Source organism: Aethalodelphis obliquidens, unplaced genomic scaffold (genome assembly GCF_003676395.1).
Source record: "Aethalodelphis obliquidens isolate GAN/ISIS:26980383/991018 unplaced genomic scaffold, ASM367639v1 scaffold38, whole genome shotgun sequence".
Taxonomy (NCBI): domain Eukaryota; kingdom Metazoa; phylum Chordata; class Mammalia; order Artiodactyla; family Delphinidae; genus Aethalodelphis; species Aethalodelphis obliquidens.
The window spans coordinates 4,507,231-4,529,824 of NW_020837982.1; the positions used below are offsets into that span (position 1 = coordinate 4,507,231).

The window sequence follows — 22,594 nt, forward strand, 5'->3', positions numbered from 1 at the left end:
AGGCCCACGTACCGCCAAAAAAAAAAAAAAAAAAAATGGACAGCCCGAAGGCGCTGACAATGTAGTACATGGTCTTGTTCTCCCATCGCACAGTCCAGCTCCCATCAGTAGAGCTGTCCCAGAAGCAGGAACTTGCCATGTGTAATCCCGCTCTGTTCTTCTGCATGATTACACGGGTCACAATGTATTTAAATGGTTTCCCCAGCTTGGTGAGTTGGCTTAGGGTTTGCTCCACTATGTTTGTGGTCCACTGATTCACTTTGCTGTGCTGATAGGCATTGCCACCAATGGCTCTTTCTATGGCCTCTTTTACAATGTTGCTCACTTCATCAACAACAAAAGCAGTCTCCTTGGTAGCCTGGTAGTCTTCCATCTTTCCTTCAGTGCCTTGCCTCTGCCTTCTGTCTGGGATATTTTAAAGCAAATTCTAGCATAGCATCATTTCACTCCTAAATATAGATAAGGACTTTTTTACTTTAATATAATCATAAGTCCATCATAATATTTAACAAAATTGATAATAAAATTTAAATATTACCTCATACTCAGTCCATGCCTAAATTTCTCCTGTTATCTCAGAAATGTCTTCTTTAAGTTGGCTTATTTGGATTGGGGCCCAAACAAGGTCCAGACATTGTTTTGGTTAATTGTCTTTTAAGTTAATTAGTCTATAATAGGGCCCTCTCCCCTACACTTTTTTTTCCCCTCCATTTGGATTGGATCATTTGTTCTGTAGGAATTCTCAAAATCTGGATTTGGCTGATTGCGTCCTCATGGTGTCGTTTAATGTATTCTCATTTTTACTTCATGTTTCCTATATAAACTGGTAATGAGATCCAGAGGCATGATTATATTTAGATTCAGTTTTTAATTTTTGCAAGGAATTTTCATGAGGGTTACTGTGTACTTCCTTTTGCATCACATCAAAAGATACATAATGTCTAGCTGTCCCCCTTTTAAGTGACATTAATATTGATCAGTGGGTTTAGGCAATATTAAATTTGACCAGTCATAAAAAAGTTCTCCATCAACTTTTTTTTTCATTCTCTTGACTTTATTATGAATTATTTTACATTTTAAAAAATATATGTATAGTCAACTACATTTATTTGTAATACCTTTCAGTTTTTCAGAACTGATGATGATGGCTACCCAACCACTAATTTCTAGGTGTATAGAAACTAACTTTTTTTTTTTTTTTTTTTTTTTTGCACGGTACGCGGGCCTCTCACTGTTGTGGCCTCTCCCCTTGCAGAGCACAGGCTCCGACCACGCAGGCTCAGCGGCCATGGCTCACGGGCCCAGCCGCTCCGCAGCATGTGGGATCTTCCCGGACCAGGGCACGAACCCATGTCCCCTGCATCGGCAGGTGGACTCTCAACCACTGCGCCACCAGGGAAGCCCTAGAAACTAACTTTTTAATGAAAATTTTAGTTTTTGTTTGTTTGCTTTTCACTTAAGGCTTTGGTCTATCTGGAATGTGGTATAAGATGGGGTGCCATTTTTATTTCCTTCCAGATGGTTGGCCAATTGTGCCTGTGTCATTTGTTTAAGAATCCATCTTTTCCCCCATTGAATTAATTAATTAATTAATGCTTTTGTCCTGCTTTAAAAACCTACAAATTGAGATCTTTATTTCTGTTTCACTAATAGTCTGTCCCTACACCAATACCACATTTATTTTATTTTTTAATCTTATTTATTTAATTATTTATTTAGTTTTGGCTGCATTGGGTCTTTATTGCTGTGCGCAGACTTTCTCTAGTTGCTGCGAGCGGGGGCTACTCTTTGTTCTGGTGCGTGGGCTTCTCATTACGGTGGCTTCTCTTGTTTCGGAGGACGGGCTCTAGGCGCGCGGGCTTCAGTAGTTGTGGCATGTGGGCTCAGTAGTTGTGGCTTTGGGACTCTAGAGTGCAGGCTCAGCTGTTGTGCACGGGCTTAGTTGCTCCGTGGCATGTGGGATCTTCCCGGACCAAGGATCGAACCCATGTCCCCCGCATTGGCAGGCGGATTCTTAACCACTGCACCACCAGGAAAGTCCCCCACATTTATTTTATTAGAGTGAGATTTTGCTGTGTCTGATGAAGCTAGTTTCCCTTCACCCACTTTTTTTTTATTCAGTGTTTTACCTAATGATTTAGTAGCCATTGGTGATAATTGCCTTGATTTATTATTTCAGTAGAGGTTATTGCCTTTGCTTTTAAGAACTTGATTTTACACATTTTAGAAATATAAATTATGTATTATTTCTATAGTACATCTCTTTGATTTTTGAATGTACAGCCATAAAATAGCCAGAGGGAACTTTTTTATGATTCACTTCAAAGCTGAGTAATTATCACTTCCTTAGTTTGTAGATTTTAAAAAATAAATCAGCTTTCTTTTTGCTTCTCTCCTCCTAACCCCCATCAGATTGAAGAAGAAATGTTGGCTTTGCAGAATGAACGCACAGAACGAATACGAAGCCTGCTGGAACGTCAAGCCAGAGAAATTGAAGCCTTTGACTCTGAAAGCATGAGACTAGGTTTTAGTAACATGGTCCTTTCTAATCTCTCCCCTGAGGCATTCAGCCACAGCTACCCAGGAGCTTCTGGTTGGTCTCACAATCCTACTGGGGGTCCAGGACCTCACTGGGGTCATCCCATGGGTGGCCCACCACAGGCTTGGGGCCATCCAATGCAAGGTGGACCCCAGCCATGGGGTCACCCCTCAGGGCCAATGCAAGGGGTACCTCGAGGTAGCAGTATGGGAGTCCGCAATAGCCCTCAGGCTCTAAGGCGGACAGCTTCTGGGGGACGGACGGAGCAGGGCATGAGCAGAAGCACGAGTGTCACTTCACAAATATCCAATGGGTCACACATGTCTTATACATAACTTAATAATTGAGAGTGGCAATTCCGCTGGAGCTGTCTGCCAAAAGAAACTGCCTACAGACATCGTCACAGCAGCCTCCTCACTTGGGTACTACAGTGTGGAAGCTGAGTGCATATGGTATATTTTATTCATTTTTGTAAAGCGTTCTGTTTTGTGTTTACTAATTGAGATGTCATAGTATTTGGCTGCCGGGTTTTGTTTTTTTGTTTTTGTTTTTTAACTTTCGGAGAAATTTTGAAAAGGGGAATAGATATGTATGTGTGTATACATATACATACACACACACACACACACACACACACACACACACACACACATATCTCAAGCATGTGGTTACAAGAAATTGGCTAGTTAGGGGGTATTTTCTGAACACTGCAAAAATAGAATGCAGGAATGTGTCTTGAGTCATCACTTTGGGGCAATTATATCCTAAGAAGGTCGTGAAAAAATCTAAAGCCTTTCTCCATACCCCAAATTCTTATAAGCTACTCACAGCAGGCAGCATATGCTGAAACAAGTTATTATGGAAACACATCTGTGTCCCCTCACCAATGTATTTTCTTTATTAAATTGGTCTGACTTCTCAGCCTCATTTGGAGTGAAAAGGAATGTGGAAATCCATGAACACTAAAGGGTTCCATTGACTTTTTCAGAGAGTAGAAAACAATTTAGTTCTTTTTCTGAATGCTGCATAGATTTGTCAGTGATTTTTTTTTTTTTTTTTGGTCCATTCAATTGTGCCTTTTTTGTGGCATGGTGAGATGGGAGGTGTAAGGAGATGACAAGTTGTGTGGGAATTGCATCAACGAACCTGTGAGCCTTTAAAGGGGAAGACCAGAAGGGTGAGAGAGACCCCTGAAAGTTCATATGGTGGGTATGTTCAGCAGCATAGTGAAGAGATGAAGCCTCTATATCCTGACATTTTGTTGCTTATACTGTGATATCTTATTCTAGCTAAGCTCTATAACTCCCAAGACCCCAAACAGTACTTTTACTTTGTACAGAAACAAAGAACATATAGCCAATACAAATCAAATGCCAGAGAGTTTTGAATGATGCCATATTTGCAAACTGCCATCTATTGGAATTCTCACCACACTACATAGACATAATTTGATTACCCCTTTTGGCTTATGGGATTTCCTGTTTACAAGTAGAATAGCCAATTATTTAAATGCTTAGTTGCCATAGTGAACCAGGAGTCACTGAGCCAATGACTTTACCAGCTGCTGACTAATCCTCATCACCACTGTAGATTTTGCTGCATGTGCAGGTCCTCTTTTTTTTTTTTCTTTTTTTTTTTAATTGCTGTTTTTGTTGCTGCAATACTTTACAAACTTCTAGTTCCTTGAGACTTAGTGACCATTTGGCATCATGTTAACATCACACAACAGGAAACACCACTTCCAGAAGTCTCTAGCCTCAGTGCTAAAGTACTACTGAAAAGGAACTAGCAAGTTTGGCAAATTTTAAAAAAAAAGTAAAGTAAGTTATAGTGGTCAGGGAATCTCTTGACAAACGCTAACTTTTTTTTTTCCCACAGAGGGGCGTGTTTTGTTTTGTTCTGTTTTGTTTTGCAATGAAGGATCAACCCAATGCTGAAAGTTAGATGTTACTTGGTATTCCACTGCTAGTGTGGAAATTGAGTTGAAGGTGGGTAGGAAGCTGTGAGTATGACTTGAAGGAAAAAAACTTTCTTTTCAGTGATAAATCAGAGTTTCTTACAAGTTGTCTTGACCCCTCCCTTGTCTTGAAGAACCCTTGCTGCTGACTCTGGATCCTGCTTTTTGTAATAGTCAGAGAACTCCAAGGTAGAATTTTCTGAGTCCCTCTCAATGATACTCTTCACCTAGACCAGGCTAATGACCAAACAGTAATCTATAATTGTTGAAATATTGGCTTTCTCAACAAAATTTAAGTCTTCCCCAGGTATGTCAGTCTAATCTCCATGAATCCTCCCCTTTAGGAGTTTCTGGCATTCATTTAAAGGTAACTAGAAGAAAAATTAATATTTTAATGTAAATCTTTTAAAAACCAAGATCACAGTAGAATTCACACACAGTTTTAGGCAGTGTTTCAGGTAGCACTCCGGTACATTGTCCTCTTGGCCATGCTTGAGATCACCAGTTTTTAGGTTGAACGTGACATGTACTTCTTGTCTATCTAATGAAAGGAGCTTTTAATTTTCTATCATTTTGCATTCACCTATTATACAGTATTTCAAACAAATTGAGATATTTACCTATTTGGAGGAAAATGATAGGAGAGAGCTTTAAAATTAATGTCCAAAAATATGAATTTGATACCTTTAAAAAAATTCTTATTAGGTCTGGCCCCTCTATACTACTGGAGGCATGGAATAGGAGTGCAGCTCAGTTTTACATACAAAACTCTTTAAAATAAAAAATACTACCAATAATACATGTTAAAGTCCACTTGTGGACTTAAATTAGTCAAATTGAGTTATTGAGTTCATGCAGATCATATGTACTTGTAAAATTGTGATTGAATACTGACTCCAAATGTCTATCCAGTAGGTCTTTGTATCTGATTTAATTGTGTGGCAACCAGTTTTACATGTAGGCCATGACTATACCTGGATTATTCCATTAAGTTCATTTTAATTAAAATATATATAGTTTGCAAAAATGGTTCAACTTAATTGATTTGTGTGTGTTTGCAAGATCTAACTTCTGAGGAATATCATACATGGTAGGAATTATCAAAGAGTAAAGCTTGTAGCAGGAAAATTTGAAAGGTTTTGAGAGATTCTGAAGAAAGAAGCAGGCACTTTCTGAATCAGTGTACAGACGTCAACATTTGATCAAATTACTACTACCTCTTCCCCATTGTTGGTGTTCACTTGATATATATGTGTTTAAGAAAATAAAAAGTATGGGATATTTGTCCAGCATATCAGAAAGTCGTAAATGCTATGCCTGGTATCCAGAGCTTGGCAGTAAAAGTTTCTTGTGTTCACTGTCTCTCCCTTTTTTAAGTTAGCATTAGAAAAATGCAAAACCTCATACCTTGAAATATATTGTTCCTAATGGGGTTCCCTTCCTTTTGCACATATTTTTCCCCTTATTAAAGTCAGCTCTAACCCCAAATTAAAGTATCAAAGTATTTTCATTATATAGATAAAGTTAGTTGGAAAATATGTTTTTATTAGTTTTATTCAGAGCTGCCATTCTTTTTAGTCATTTCTGTGCCTAGAGATGAGTAGTCCTGCATTTGAAGCCACACCCACAGATATGATATGCTTGGTACTCTAGGCCAAGGATTTATTGGTAAGTTGAACTTTTTAGCATAGTCATTATGATTTTCAGCTGCCTAGACATCAGGTAAACATCATTCAGTACACTAAAGAAACTGTCCTTGACTCTCTCCCACTCCCACCTATTTTTCCTCACCCCCTTTTCAAAAATTGAAAACGCTATGAGTGTCTTTTTCAGACCATAAGGCAGACTTTAGTAGCTTTCTACTTCTTTAACTAAATGGCATTTTAAACTTTTATAGAATACATTGTGTTGGACACTGGAATAATACTGTTTATTTTCACCTGTGAAAAATGACTTTATTGTACTTGAAACACCTCCTTTGCATTTCTCCATTTGTGCCATTCACTAGTGGAAATAAATTGTATTATACCATAATCTACTGGCTTTTAAAAACTGTGTTAAATATGCACATTTTTGGTATAGTTATTATCATTTGTATGTATATATTGTATATACATATGAGTGTCTATATGTGTGTATAGATTGATGAATATAATTCATACTGTACATTTCCATCAGGGCACTTAAGGTTCTGTTATTTTGTTTCATTTTAGTCCTCAGTTAAGGCAAGAATGCATGTGTTTCTTAACAATGAGTACTCTGGGTTGATATTTATGAGAAGGTGGTCATTAGATGCAATCTTTTCTATTTTAATCCCCTCTTAGCACTTGAGTGGGTGGAAAGAAAGTTAAGTAAAATGTGGAACCATAAGTTGCAATGCAGTAAAATAGTGCTGGGGAAGGAGCCAGTTAGTGTTTCTGTGAGTTTGTGTCATGATGCAATGAAAGATAGGTGATGCAGAGAGAAATGAACCATGGAAACTAAAAACACTGGTGGTGATTCCTCTGCAAAGATAAAAAGAACCAATAAGTCACATAATCTTCATGTGCACTCCATGCATATTTCTTAGTAGTGGTGCCATTGATCCTCTTACCCTTTTTACTCCATTGATAATAATTATTATAAATTTTGCTAAGGACCAAAACATCCAAGAAAGGAATAACTGCTAAAGCATCTAAGGTTCTCCTAAACTATAAAATCAACAGGAAATGGCCACTGGGAGAGAAGGATTTGGTATTGGCAAGGGGCTTTCTCCTTTTAGCTGCCTCTTCTTGCTTGCTAATAATAGTAAGTTCTTCATGCACCTTCCACCCCTTCGGAGGCACTACTTTTCAAGCACAGATTTGGCCCAACACTGCAACCCTTTCCTAAGTAGTTTATATGGCCCTGCATTTTGTTCCATGCTCACAATGTGAAGTGTCTAGTGTATGTTCCAGTCAGAAAATAATATATTTAAGGTGTATAAGTGTGAATCTCCTATAATGATGGAAGAGGAGGCTCTTATTTCTTAGAAAACTGCTTTCTCTAAGGAACAAATCTAAAACTTGGGCTGTCATCTTGGAGCTGCTTACCAAAATACAGATCCTTATTAAAGAGAAACAAATTCTCTGTTTTCCCTCATCTATCATGATAGTGCCCCCCAACCAGGTTGTAGCATTGCCTATTAAAAGGCACTCACTTACTCTTAGTTGTTAAGAACTGGAAATTTTCCATCCTCAGATTCCTTAAAGGATGAAGAGTGTGCTGTACACTTAGCAGACTTGCCTCTTGTATGCAAGGACTACTGATTGAAGTCTATTTTGCTGTGTGTCTGGTTATGTTGTCTGCACTTTTATTAAATCACTACAGTAAGTCTACATTGGAAGTGACTTAATTTGTAAAGAAGTTTTATTAAACACTGTCTAGAAAAAGAAAGTGAAGCTGAGAACTCTTCCTTTATTGTGCATTTATATTTTCTACTGAATTCTGGTAGCCCCCTTTAAAGTCACATTAACTAATTCTTCCCTTGTTTATATTCAGATTTCCAAAATTTCACTCATGCAAGGGAAGAGAATCTATTTGGCCTAATGGTAGTCTTCAGATCATAAGAAATATGTAAATTAGCATGCACCTTATCTGCCTGTTGTGGGTTTCTTAAACTTGCACTTCCCTCTCACGCACCCCAAAATAGATATCCTTTAAAGAAAATAAAGGCAGAGAATTAAAACTGGGGAGCCATTTACTATGTCACCATCACTGTTAACTGTTACCCAGCAATCAGAACTTTTTGAAGTTTCAGAGCTTGTGTGTGTGTATGTGTCTGTGTGTATGTGTTTATGTTTGATTGTGTTGGGTTTGTTTTGTTTTTAAATGTACAAGAGAGTCTTTAAATAGAGAAAAAGGTTAATCCTCTCTGAAACAGGATGCCCATTGGATATACTAATCTGGACATCTGTAGGTAGTTTACCATGAAAAAGTAGAGAGAAGATGAGACTTGTGAATGAATGAAAAGGGTATCTTGATACCCCAGAATTCCCCCTAAATTACGGGTAATTCAACCTGCACAGTTTCCTTTTCACTCATAGTTTTTAGCAATTGTGAGTGAAGAAATCATGTAATTATCTGTAAATATTTAGCTAACAAATTGACCTAGTTTCTGTATTTTTTTGTTTTTGTACTAAAGTTTATAAGTCTGTGCCAGCTAGAGAGGAGTTGCTGTCATTGCCAGTTGTGGTCCTAGCATCTAACCCTGAAACCATCCTAGGTAACATTTTTAGAATTAATGCTTCAGTGTTGTTAAACAGGGAGAAATTAAGCTCAACCATTGGTCAGGTTTAAAATCTTTTGAAGCAAAGTCATTTTATTTAATACAATGATTACATGTCCTCAATCATGAATGAGGTAGGGAACCTCCCTCCCCCAGTGGCCATGTTTACAGAAGTGTGTTTTGTCTATAAAGTGCAAGGGTTTTAATGTTTATGTAAATTATGCAGGTGATAACATTATGGCTTGGAATTGTTTATTGGGCTCTCGCTGAATTTTCAAATGAAATGAACTATGCTTATTACTGGCACATTGATCCCATTTCTGGAGCATTTTCCTATTTCCAGAATTACATGTATTCCTTTGTCAATCCTTTGACCATTTCTTTGTCATTAAAGCTGGTAAACATAGATGAGGGAATTGCATTTTTTTTAATCCATGAACCTTCATTTGTGTGCCTTCATTACTCATGTTTCTTTGGCAACTCTGAGGTCAGTGAAGTTTAGAAATGAGATACCAGTGTTAATGAAAAGTGTGTACTCTTCGCTTTTGCATGGCTTGGCTTAGCATCAAGGGTATATTTGGGCCACTTGAAAGCATGAAGACCAGTTGTATGGGAACAGGTTTCTCTCAGTGGCACAGTTTGCTTTTTCTGAGCCCTCAAATACATTGCCTCAGCATGAACATTATTGTTTCTATAAATTACACATGGTCATGGAATGAATTATGTGATTTGAAAGGATGGAACTGCTTAATGTTTGCAGATTCCAGCTGGCCATGTGACTATTGGGCACATATCAAACAAACCTGGGGGGAAATATTGGAACCCTTCTAACCCTTTTTTGGTCATAGACAAGTATATTTAGTTTATTAAGATGTTGGCTGCCCCTGGTATGTTGCCAGAAAGCTCTTTTTTGGTGCCTATTCCAAATGTGCTTTCTTGCATTTCATAGTATCAAAGAAACCACCACCCCTTCTTCCCAGCAGCATTTTATGTCAGACCTTTTATTCCACATTAAATGGGAGTTGTGCCTACTTAGAGTGCCCCTCCAATTAATTACATACACGTGTCCTAAAATAATCCAATCAGGAGACACAGGTAGGAAAATTTTTTTTAGGAAGTCCACTCGAGGCCAGTAATCTATCTGACAAGGTATTTTACCACGTTATCTTGCCACTTGATAAATGAGCCTATTAGGAATTGCAGGTGGTTTCATAGGGCAAAATCCAAGTAGAGAGGGATATGTGGGATTTCTATTAAGAGATAATTTTGTTATTGTTTTACCTCTCCTTTTATGATCCTTCTCTGCTAGGTTAGAGTGGGTTAATTCTCCAAATTTATTTTGTTTTTTATTTTTTAGGGAAATTTTTACAAAAGTGATGGTCTGATGTAAATAACATTTTGAAGTATAGTGCACATAAGTTCCCGAGACTATTTCAACCTGATAATTTGTAAGTGCTTTAGAGTTTTTTTATTAACACTTGTGTTGCTAAATCCTATTTATGTAGGTCTGCTAAAAATTTTAACCCATTTAAAACTTAAACATTTAAATAATGGATGAGTTACTCTGAGCAATTTAGCTTTCAAAACCCCCTTGTTTTAGTACATGAAAAAGATAGCCTAATGCGCATTAATGAGGTTGGAGAGACTATGAGAAATATGTATAGTGTATATTTTAAAACAGCTTTGCTTGTATTGTGAAGATTTAAAAACAAACTTGAGATTTTTAACGTAACTATTAACACAGTTTTAACATAAGTTATCCCACTGGGTTTAAGAGCATCTTGAATGTATAATCCTTTTTGTAACCCAGGTTGGTTTCTGCTTTTACCAGTCATCCAAACATATTATTTATGATTTTAGTTTTATATACTCATTTACTTTTGTTTTTCTCAACCAGCATGATTTTTTTGCACATGTATTGTAGAAATTTTTAAAAAGAAAAATCAGTACATCATTTTCTCTGGATTTTCTTCACTTCTCTTCCTTTCTACTAACCCATTACCTTAAAGGCCATATCGCTCCATTTGCATTATTTGTGCAAATGCCAGGGTTGGTTTTTATTTTTATTTTTGCTATTTACCTAAAAAAAGAAAAATGCTTCAGTCAATTGCTTTTTTATTTAAAAAAAGAAAAAAGAAAAGAAAAAAAGCTGTAACCTTATCATTTCTGAGTAGACCATTGAGAGATGAATGCACACCTGTAATAGCCCAGGACCAGCTTTGGTGGCTAAAGGGAATATTTTAACTAAGCAAGAGGTTCTTTTCTAAAAGTGGTATATATTATTCACAATCTCTTTCAGTTATTCCCACAAGTCAGGGGTCCAGATAAAATGAGGGTTATCAGCTAACTGATATGTTATCATTGAGGTTCATCAATGAATTTGTACATTTCTAGTTCCCTTTGGTGAAGGGAAGAAAAATGATGATTTTGCAAGACCTAGATTTTGGCTTGGTTTCTTGCCTCCTTTTTTGGCAGCCTTCATCTTCTCATCTCCTAAAGCCCTTGAGCCTGTAGGGTTTTCATGGTGGACAAAGGACCTGTGGTCTTTTAAAACTAGGACTGATTTTTTTGGCAAGAGATTATCATGTTGAAAGTGATGTTCTGCCACTTTACCGGAGACTAATTTTAAATATACACAGTCCTCTTAATTTTCGGACCAAACAGACACCCACAGGGGAGGCTTATCAAGGGTTGCAATGGGGAAGAAGCCTCTCCCTCACTGTCAGCACCAGCTGGTAAAGGTGACTGTACAGATGTGCATTTTCCTTTTGGTAGAAATGGTCCGCAGCACTAATTGGTAAGGCTTATTGTACAGTATATTGTCAGTATTCTTCTGGTTCAACATACCTTATAGTTCATATATAACCTGTATTAATTGTATAGATTGTGCATTTAAAGCTGTTACCAAGTTGTCAGAACATAAGAGCGAAAACAAGGTCATATGTAATATTTTGTTTGTAAGTATCCTTTGTATCATAGCAAAGGAAATGTTTAAAAAAAATCAACTGTAATAAAGTAATTTTAGTACACAGAGTGTCTGCTCAGTTTTTTTAAGTAATTGTATTCCCATAAAGATAAAGTATATTTCAGTTCAGTGACTATTTACTAGGTAATTACTGAATCTCAGGCACTGTGCTGTACATTGGGGGGTTACAAAAATGAGTAAGATATGGGTAAGAATGAGCTCCCTAGTGTAGACTAAAACCCTCTAGACTAATTGCCTCGAATTCTGTGTGCCCAGACAGTGAAGCAGCCTACTGTGCTGTGGATGTGAGATGATTCTACTTTAGCTTCTAATGGCTTGTTGCAGGTTCTTAAGTTTTATATAGACATATGTTGTGGTCTGTGTAACTACAGTTCCTCCCAGACACATGGACACATAGATGTATGCAGTTCTTGGACCTTGTACAAAGCTTCACAAGGTGGTTTCACCTGAGTTCGTTTTCCCAGATTTGAAAATCATCACATTTCAGCCCTGAATGGGGTAGAGTATCTAATCCAGTCCTGTTAAAATGACTTTGTCAGAAGGCTTAATTTGGAGGGAAGGAGTTTCTTGGGCTGGGGTTTATATGTTTTTTCTATTAGAAAATAGTTTTAAGTGTTGTCATTTTAAAAAGTATAGTTGAGATTACCTACTTTATTGAATAGAAGACTATCAGAAAAATGGCACTTTTAACTTTTTAACATAGCTTCTAAACTCCTAGAATGTTGATGCTGAGCTATTTTGAGATTAATTAGCATTTATGTAGTGTTTAATTTGCCTGGGTCAAACAACTACGTGGCAGAGCCAAGATTTGATTCCAGGTGTTCTATCTCCAGCATTTCCCAACATCCCACCTTGAATTTGGTTGAGTTAAAAGGGGGTTTAAAAAACAAGAGTTCTTTCTGCTTTATCCCCACAACTGAGCAGTTCAAACTACAGTGGATGGAGAGTTAGGTGCTTCTACCATGTCAGCAACCCAAAACAAATGCTGTCATTGACTAAACACATCAGAGATGCTCTGAGTTATGCTTAGGGTTTAAAGCCCATCCTGCCTGACTATAAAAGAAATTTTTTTTTTATAGAAGAAATTTTAACATAAATTAAAAAATCACCACAGTGATAAACTAAACAGCCCCAGGGTTATAAGTTAGTGCTATCATCTACATGACTATATCTATACTATATCTACCTGACTATAAAAGAAATTTTTTTTTATAAAAGAAATTTTAACATAAATTAAAAAATCACCACAGTGATAAACTCCACAGCCCCAGGGTTATAAGTTAGTGCTATCATCTACATCTCAGTGATGCCAGCTGCCAAACCAGGGTTTTCCTATATATGTCCTAGGCAATTAGTGACTTTAATTATACTTTCAGATACTTGTTCTTACGGATAAGAGGGAGACAAGGCTGCTGAGGGTGTTGTTTATTGCAGGCTGTGTAATAACTTTAGGGGTGCCATTTATAGATTCATGTTGGCTCCGCCACAAGAGTTGTGCAGCAGCTCTGAAGACAAATTCTTTCTCCTTTTGTTAACACCCTTTACATTATGGAGTTTAAAATGAGCATTATTTACTGTCATCTTAGCCAGTGATTGAATAGGAAAAGGCAAAGTATGGCATAAAGAGCAGTGGTTTAGGGTTCTGGTATTTAGCCCCATCACTACTAACTGAGATCTTAAAAGTCACATCCTTTCTGACCATCACTTACAAGAAATAGGAAAGCAGATAGTTTTTGGCTGGAACAAATGAACCAATGTATAACCTGTTAGCCATAACATGGTTATCAGAGAGAGAGAGCATGTATGTGTGTGTGTGTGTGTTTGGGAAGGGGGTGGGGAGAGTTTGTCCTCAATTGGGCAACCCAGCACCCAGTTTGTAAGCCTCAAAGGTGCTGCTCTTCCAGGCCCTTCCCAACTTTGCAGTGGAATTAATAACTGGAAATCCTTGGCCTTACAAGAATCAGAATATAGACTCTGATCTGAAAGCAGATGCCACCTCATTGTAGAGGTCTTTGAGCTCTGGTTGAGGAATTAAATGGGCTTGAAGAATGGGATCCATCTGCTTTTACTATTTCATTATAGCCTAACAGACCTTAATTAAGGCCTATTCACAGTCTCAGTCTTTGCATATGGAATAACTCATAACTTGCCCAAACTCATATGAGTCACAAGTGAAGTAGAAACTAGAACCCACATCTCCAAACTATTTCAGTGCTCTATCCAACACACAAATTACTAATTGCCCACTGGAAGATATCTCTGTGTAGGTACCACTGATGATCAGGGAATTTTGAGCCTGCTGGGAAATTATTAGCCCAGAGCAGGAGGCCTGGTTGTTGATTAAACAGAGGTTCCGCTGGTTAGTGTTAGGGGACACAAGCCTAGATCTATAGAAGTGAAGCAACAACCAGCAAATAGAGAATGTGCAGTGAGGCTCCGTTAACTCCACAGGTAGGTAAGCACAGCTCAGTACATAGAGGACTTAAGAAGAAGACAAACAGCACATTTGTTTGTGGAGATTTAAAAAAGAATGACATTCCATTGTTGCAGGGAGACTGAAATTTATTATTCAGAGGCAAACAAGCTGAGAGAATTTTTTCTTCAATCTCACTAGTGATAGACACTAGAGCAAGATACCTTATTACACAGGAAGGCTGGAGGAGCCAGAGACATTTGTTTTTTAAGTGTTAATATCTTTTATTTTTTGTTTTAATGAAATTCTACTTTTCCTCTAAACTTTTAGCTCTTCCTGGATACTTCAAAGCATAATTATTAGATGTCTTAAAACATCCTCTGGTCACTTTGGTAGGGTTATTTTCATTAAAATCTTTATGTCATCTCCCAACTCCCAGAATTTGGATCAGGTCTATGATCTGATCCTCAAGCCCATAAACCAACCAGAAGTCTTTACAACCCACTGAGCTCGTTAGCATTATTTCCAGTCACCGACTCTCAGATGAGAAGAGACCTTATATCTAATGTAGGCCACCCTTATTTCTCAGCACATGTCCCCTCCATGATATGTGCCTAGGAGCAGTCTAGCTTGTGTATACCACCAATGATGTGGGACCTTCTGCTTCCTAAGGCATTCGTTCCATCCCTGGGCACTTGGACACTCCCTAGGTATAACTTCTTAATCTTAACTCTACAAACTGTCATAACTAGTGAAAACAGTTTCTGATGCCATCTTTTGTGGCTTGGCTGTAGGATCATTGGTATCATTGAATCATTGGTATCATTGGCAAGTTCTGCCAAAGTGGCCAAGTATCTCTGCCTGTTTAAGCAGGGTGGGAACTTTATACTAAAGTTCATTTCTAAAGGAAGAAACCATGGCATTACTGAGGGTGACTGACTGACAAAGGATCCTGCAGTCTGGGTGGAAGATGAGTACAGAGCAACTTCTGACTCTGGGGTGGTTTTGAGGTTATATATAAAGCTAAGATGACACTTCCTGTGTCAAGACCTCTTTCCTAACAGTACTCAAGTCTTAGCAAGGATATCTTCACTCAAAACAGAGATGACATCTCAGAATGAGGATTTGGTGCTGTGTTTTTTTATTATTGTCATCTCTGGCCAAGCCACCTTGGAGACCTATGCATAAATACATAAAATACTAAATCTTTAAGAGAATTAAGTTACAGCTTAGCACAGTCTTTGGTATCAGAGGTCAGAACTTAGTAGGACTCAAGAAAACCTTGAGAAGCAGTTGTCTGCTTCCTGCATTCTGATCCAGTGGGTGGAGACAGATAACTCAGGTCTGAGATTATGCCTCCTTTATTGTAATTGGATTGTGTTTTCTTTTCCCCCTTTACCATTTGAAGGTGTTTATAAATAATGAAGAGACCAAAAGGGAGGCAAGCAAGTGATTGAGACCTGAGAGGATCGCTAAAGACTTGCTACCTGGAAAACTCCCAACTCAGTGGTACTTCTTTGGGTTTTGTTTGTTTTGTTGTTTGTTTCTTGCTTCCCCAAACTCATAATTTGTCACTTCGTTTTTAGGGCCATGCCTTCTCTCAGAATGTGTGCCTGGGGTTCCTCCATCTGGTTTCATATAATTAGCTATTAACCAAAGCAGAGCCAATTTGGGTGATTCCTTCATTGTTAGACTGAAGGACAGGGTCACCCAAACCTGCTTGAACAGGAACTACGCTTTCTTGGCAAAAATGGCTTGAAAAGCAGCGATGTCACCAAATGGTGATGAGAAGATGAGAGAGAGGTAGCTTCCTGAGAATGGCTATGAGTACCTCTGGCACAGGGGCATGGAGGAGAAATACTTTAGGGTTTAGGTCATTAGGGCTGTGGATCCAAGGGGATCCAAGGGACAAGGGCTGTTCTGCTGTTCACAGAGCTTTAAGACTATAACTGGAAAAAAAAATTTTATATATATATATATATATCTATATATATATATATCTCCTCCCCCACCCCACCCCACAAGCTGGCTTTCCTGTAAAAAAGGAACCATGATTTCTCCCAAAGCTATTATCTTAACCAGAGTCCCGTGGTATCTGGCCTAGAGAAACAATCTGGATTTTAGCCCTTAGGGGCCCTTTAATCCTGGGTGGTGAGGGTGGGGGTGGTTAAAAACCACTGGACTGCTCCCCATTTTGCAGTGAGTTCTGAATGGTTATAGGGTCCTGCATATGGGACTGCAAAACCTAATAAGCTGAAATCCCCACTGTACCAGATGCTGGGGGAGGGGGCTGGCCAGATGTCAGTAATTCTTCTTTGCCAAGCCTTATACCCAGGCGTTAACCAGAAGTAGAACAGCTTCTTTAGGGGTCACTTCCTTATTATCTCTCCTGCTCAGAAATGGTGAGAGAATGTTAGATGAGGAACATAGAGGAGGAGGAACAAGAAGTGGGGAAAGGAGGGAGGGAATTTTTTCATGACAGGATAATGTGCCTTAGACAATTGAATGTTGTCTGCGTTTCAGTTTAGATTCTTGGATAGTTCAGAGTTTCTTTTTATTTGATCCAGAGGAACAAGAATGGGCTAAAATTATCCAAACCTAAAATCATGGCCCCAGAAGTTCCTCATACCAAGCCTTAGGATATGGCTTTTGGTAAACATCTCTCCTTCTTCAAATTGCTTTGCTATTTGTGAGGCCAGTATGGAGCTTCCTGTCAAAACAGGTGCCTTCTTTCTTGATGACCAATTAAAATTTCAGGGCAAGGATTTTCTGGGAGGAACTGGATGTCCTATTGTATTGCTTAATGGCCTAATCCAAACCAAGGTGTGGGTCAATCTGTACAATGCCTTATTTTACTCTGATCTTAAGCATTAGTCCTCATAAAACCAAACAGCCTATCAGTCACTGAGTGGTCAGATCCAGGAGGAAGCTTTTCCTGCATCTACATGGATGGCCTTTTGAATAACTGAGCAGAAAAAGCATGGTAATGTGAAATATTCATAAATCACTGAGTCAGTTCTAGCCAATCTCTTGGAAATTTTGTTTGCTTTCTCTGGTCCCAGATGTCTCTCCAGGGTCTGGAGAGGGAAAGGCTAGTAGTAGTGTCAGAAAAGAGGGCAACTAACCAAAAAAACACCTAAGATATGAGGTTTATACTTTTACCACTTAGAGAAAGCCCACATCTCAGGAGAAAAACACCTCTCGCTAGAACTCTCTGGAGTAATCCCCCGAAATGGTACTGGAGGGAGCAGCTAGAATGTCTGAGAGCCTGGCTCCTTGAGCCATGGTCAACCAGACCCTGCGAGGATTTCCTCTTCCTAAAATCATCCTTGGGATCTCTCTAGTGAGTCTTGAGGTCCTAGGCTGAAGCCCCAGATCAGCCCCACTCCCAGTCAGGACTTGCAGAACTCAACCGAAAGACTGGCCCTTGGTATTCCAGACACAGGCGTTCACGCTGTCTAGCTGGTTGCCCTCCCCAACCCAGTCTCAGCACAGCACTTACTGCCTCTGGGCCTATCTCACAGTCAACGCAAGACGCGTTAGCTCTGTGAGCCACTTCCACGTCTGCCACCACATGAAGTCAGCAGAGCGCCACAGCCGCAGAAAAAAACGAGGGAAGTAGCATCGAGACACAAACATCCTGTCCTCACTACATCAAGTGGCTCCAGCTTGAGAACCAGCGTCACAGAGCTGATTATTTATGTGGCACAGACCTGCCCAATGGCTCACAAAACTCATCTCCTTTGTATCTTTGCTGTGAGCGAGCATTTTCTCTTGAGTCCAGGGACGTACATGGAGATATTCTTTGGCTTATGAAGTCGGTGACAGGGGACAGTGACAGGGAATGCCCAGCTGCTGAACCAGGATGCGTTGGCATGTGTAGAGCAGGGCCTGGGCAGGAGTTCTGCTCAGGGGCAAATGAACGCTAGCTTGCTGAAGTTCCATCTCTTTCCACAGACCAGTTTAAGAGAGAAGGGGCTGAATCAGGGGCAAAGAGCTGAAGCTGCCTGCCCCATTCAGTCCTCAATGCCTTTTCAGGACACAGCCGTGCCCAGCTCTTTCTTCCTCGCAGGGCTGGCGGGTTCTTGGGTCAGGTCTCACCTTGTATACGATCTCTTCCAGCTAAAGATCTCCTCCAGGTTGGAAGAGGGAGAGACCTCCCGCTTTGGCAGGGTTCCCCAGCGACGCCGGCCCCCTAGGAACGAAACTCGGCGCCTGCTCAGCCCTTTCATCCTCTCCTCCGTTCGGAAGAACTCAGTCAAGGCCCGGAAGTACTCCAAGATGACCTCGTGGCTCCAGGCTGGCAAGGGCTCCTGGCGCAGGAAGCCACAGTGGCCTCCATGGCGGCTGAGCAGGAGGAAGAAGTAGGGGTTGCTGTGAAAGAGTTCAGTTGGCAGAAAGTGGTTTGGGGGCCCACACACAGGATCATCGGCGCTACAGATGCATAGCACAGGTACGGCTGCCTCGTCCACATCCCGGAGGGGGTCGTTGTGGTCCCAGTAGGTGTCCCAGCTGATGGGGAAGCTCTTGGTGTGGCAGAAGAGGGTCTCTTCAAACTCTCGCAGGGAGCGGCTCCTGAACAGTTTTCCAGTGTCCACTGTGTCCTCCAGGGCTGTGGCGTACCTGGCAGAAAGAAGTTGAATGGGGAAGGAAGGAAAGAGAGGAAAGAACTGGAAAATAAATTGACAGCAGAAGTTACAGAGTGGCAGCCCACAGGCCAGATTCTGACCACAGAGGCTTTCTTTGGCCATATAATGTATTAAAAAACTTCCATGTCATTGCCATCATTTAAAATCAGGAGATTTCATGTAAAATGCATCTATCTGGCTTCTCGAGGGGATTGGGGAGATCTGGCGACATGGGCTGGCATGGCAACAATCAGGGTATTTCCTCCCTCCTTCCCGTGTTACAGTTTCTACCAGGACAGTCATTCATGGCATTACCTCCCCAGCCCTGGGGCAGCATTTGACTTTACAGCCGCTGAGTTATTGCAACAGCTCTCCTCCAGACCTCATCTTCAGACCCTCTGTAGGGAACCTGCTATGAAATGTCACCTCCTGAACCTCTCTTGGAAGAACTCAGTGGCTCAGACTATCCAAACCAGCAAGTGACATCCCCCAACATTAACATCTTACTTTAAGTTGTATTAGTTTGTCTGCTTTTTAAAAAGATAATATGCTATCCAGCTGATGACAAATGAGTGTGTCCTCGATCAGTGGGGCAGGTATTCCTAGAGAGGACTGAGTGGCGGAGGAAGTAACTGGGAGTGTAATTAATTGGGTGAGGCCCCAAATGGGAGCCTGAGAGCAACTGCTCTGGGAAAGAGGGACATCTTTGCTGTTTCCACCTCCCTGGAGAGGGCTTGGCACCCTGATCAGGAGGCCAGGATGGGCAGCTCAGTCCTTTATTTGGATTAATTCAGCCTTAGCCAGCTGAATTTGGATAGGTGTTTCCTGCAAACATTCAAAGAGGCTTGCCCCAAGTTGGCAATCCCAAAATTCCATGGGCAGGGCAGTTCCTAAAGGCCCAGGTTTCCTCTCCACTTCCCTTACCTTATCCTCCAGCTGGAGCCCAGGGTCAGTACTGAGGGTGGTCATTTGGGGATGGAAACTGGCAGTTAAGCCACGTGAGAGTACCTTGCCCCTGGACTGTTCCAGCGGCTCTGGGTTGCCATGGTAGCACATGGGCTGTTGCTGAGCTCAGGGTTGACCTTCTTAGAACAGGAGGCAAAATAGGGCAAGGAAAGAAAGAGAAATCACAATTGTCACCATGTATTGGTGCCAGGCCCCTTACTTTCATTATCTTATTTCATGCTTATAACCACCTTGGGAAGTGGTTATTATAAACTCCATTTAACTGAAGAGGGAAGTGAGGCACAAAGGGGTTAGCTAACTTGCTGGAAATTCAGGATTTGAACCCAAGTGGGTCTGACCCCACATCCCAGGTCTTTCTGCCACACCACACTGCTGCCATCATGTCTTTGACCTCGTTCTTCCATCTCCTAGGAAAACAACAGTGTAAGCAGAGGCCTGGTTATTTGCTGTGGGAATGTCACTCAGGCCTTCTCAGTGGAAAATTCTCCCTTGTCACCCTGGTGGTAGATTCTTCTCTTTTTGGAGATTAAAAAAAATGTTTAAATACTCTTAAAATTTTTGCATTAAATATTGAGTATATACCTGGGAATATGCAAAACATCTGTCAGGTCTAAAGAATTTTAATCAATCAAATACCACCAAATTTCTGATTCCTGTCACCTCCAGGCTCAGAGGAAACATTCTGGACAGATAACCAGTCACAACTGCTTCCAGAGCCCTCTTTGCTGATTTGACAAGCTATGGACTAAGCGACGTCCGTGTCAGGTGCTGCCTCTTGTGGCGGGTGGGGCAGGTGCTCAGGTTGCTAGGACACGGTGGGGCTGAGGTGAGTGAGGCCAGGGGGCCCCAGGTCAGGAGTCCCTGCTCTAGCTAATGATGCTGAGTCCGTCTGTGGCTTTTAAACCTGCTTCCCTGATTCTGTCCAGACTAGAGGGTTTGGACGCTTCAGGAAGTGTGTGAGGAAAACTTTGCCCAAATTGCTCTAAACCTGTTTGATTCAAAACCAGGCAGAGCCGTTTCTCAGCCCCAAACCTCTATTCCCCCATTGCTCGTCTGCAGCCGCCGTTACCCACCTGCTGAGGGCGATCTTCTGGTGGAGCAGAAAGCCCCGCTCGTAGGGCCAGGGCAGGCCGGCCTCAAACCACTCGCGGCAGCATAGCACCGGCGAGATGCAGGCTGCACCGGTCATGTAGCTGGAGGAGCCACACTCGCCCAGGTAGGACAGCAGCAGCGCCGAGCCTGAGCCCTCGCTCACCGCGAACAGCAGGGCTGCGGGGTGTCGGAAGCGGATGTAAGTGATGGCCTCTTTGAGATCAGACGGGTCCCCGAAAGGCTGCAGCCGGGGGCTGACCAGTGGGCAGCCGTGGTGGCCGCGACGGTGGAAGATGACCGGGTAGTAGCCGCGCTCCAGGGCCAGCAGGCAGAGGCCGAGCACGTTGCGGGTGAGGCGTCCCCAGGCATTGGGAATCACCAGCAGCACCGCCGGGAGGCCCCCGGCATTGGTGACCCGGCGGCCCCGGGCGCAAGGTCCCACGACCCAGTCCAGGGCCACCAGCCCGTCGTCCGCCAACTGCAGGTACTCCCGGGCCAGATCGGACCCCGGCCCCACCGGCAGCACGAAATGGCAGAGGGTCTGCAGGTGGGGCCCGGAGAGCCAGGAGCGCGGGCCCGGCTCCAGCGCTGTCGAGCGTCGCAAGGCGCGCAGCAGGCACTGGGCCAGCGCCGACGGCTTACAGATGAGCCTGCACCCGCCGGGCAGAGGCTCACGCCCGTCGCTGAACTGGTCCGCGGGGCCTGCGCCGTCCACCTCCTCCTCGTGGTCTTGGCCCTGCGCCCCCGGCAGGGTCCTCGCTCCGACGGCGCGCCTCCCGGAGCGCCGCAGCAGCGCGGCGAGCAGGCCAAGCAGGGCGAGCGCGGCCAGGAGCAGGGCGAGGGCGGCGCCCCACGGCGGCATGGCGAGGCCGGAGAGCCCCCGGCGGGCGGCAGCGGCGGGGAGGTCCCCTTGGCGAGCTCCCCGCTCTGGCCGCGGCTCCGCCGGGCCGCGGCGGCTGCCCAGGGCCCTCCCGCGGGGAGGGAGGGGGTGCACTCCGGATTGGCCGCGGCCCCGCAGAGACAGCCAGTTCGGGCCCGGCTCCCCTCACCCGCCCCCCACTCCCGCCCACGGCCCTTTGTACAGTGATTGCGACAAGCAGGAGCAAGAGGTGAAAGGAGCGGAGGCCACGGGGAGGGAGCGAGGACGCGCCGGCGAGACGGAAGGGAGTGGGGAGGGCAGCAAGCCGAGGAGTAGGGTGTGGGGGGCAGAAAAGTGGGGAGACTTGGAGACCGAGGCTTGGGGGACGGGGATGAGTCTCAGAATCCCCGTGGTGTGTAGGGTGTGCAGCTACCGGGGAGACCTGCGTCGCTGCGCCCTCAGGGGCCGCTGTTGAGAAGTAGCAAAAGGGAGAAGTGAATAAACCGCAGCTCCCGGCGCGGGCTCCCGGGCTCCCGCGGGGCGGCTGCAGTGCAGCCGGAGCCACCACCCGCACCTCCGTCGCCAGGCTCGGCTGTGCTCTCTGACCTCGGTGTTTGTCTCGGCCCCGCGGGCACCCGCAACTGCGCAATAACCCGGCCGGGCGGGGGTCCGGCTCAGGGCCAGCGAGGGCCAGGGCCGGCGTCGTGCCCCGACCGCGGGTTAGCAGCAGGAGGCTGGAGTGCCGGGGAATGCTCGTTCCCTTGCCTGCATTAGTGCGCTGTGCCGATACCCCGGGAGCGTGGGGCTCCCCTGGAACCTGGCTTCAGGTAGAGGAAATCCTCACCACCGCTCCCCAGGAAGGACTTCCCCAAAAGGAACAGCCCCAAACCTCCGAGAATAGGCTGGAG

The 22,594-nt window shown here is 42.8% G+C and overlaps 2 protein-coding genes and 1 pseudogene across 7 annotated transcripts in view; 1 reads left to right on the forward strand and 2 right to left on the reverse strand.

Moving 5' to 3' along the window:
* The window catches only part of TAOK1 (TAO kinase 1), a 148,937-nt gene extending 137,168 nt beyond the window's left edge, over window positions 1-11,769 (forward strand). For 2 of the 6 annotated variants that reach the window (XM_027130502.1, XM_027130507.1), the window contains one exon: window positions 2,413-11,769. In XM_027130502.1, coding sequence (XP_026986303.1) covers window positions 2,413-2,874 — 462 coding nt within the window. In that variant the 3' untranslated portion in view covers window positions 2,875-11,769. The remainder of the gene's footprint in view (window positions 1-2,412) is intronic. The other 4 variants (XM_027130503.1, XM_027130504.1, XM_027130505.1 and 1 more) reach the window with 3 other exon arrangements.
* On the reverse strand, window positions 90-1,196 carry LOC113632851 (dynein light chain Tctex-type 1 pseudogene; annotated as a pseudogene).
* Window positions 11,770-11,887: 118 nt separating the features above from the next.
* Window positions 11,888-21,854, reverse strand: ABHD15 (abhydrolase domain containing 15). The gene is made up of 2 exons (XM_027130524.1): window positions 20,809-21,854; window positions 11,888-18,764 (listed from the first exon to the last, which is right to left on the reverse strand). Exons 1-2 carry the CDS (start codon window positions 21,687-21,689, stop codon window positions 18,239-18,241), a joined length of 1,407 nt encoding a protein of 468 aa, XP_026986325.1. The 5' UTR covers window positions 21,690-21,854; the 3' UTR covers window positions 11,888-18,238.
* Window positions 21,855-22,594: the final 740 nt, after the last annotated feature.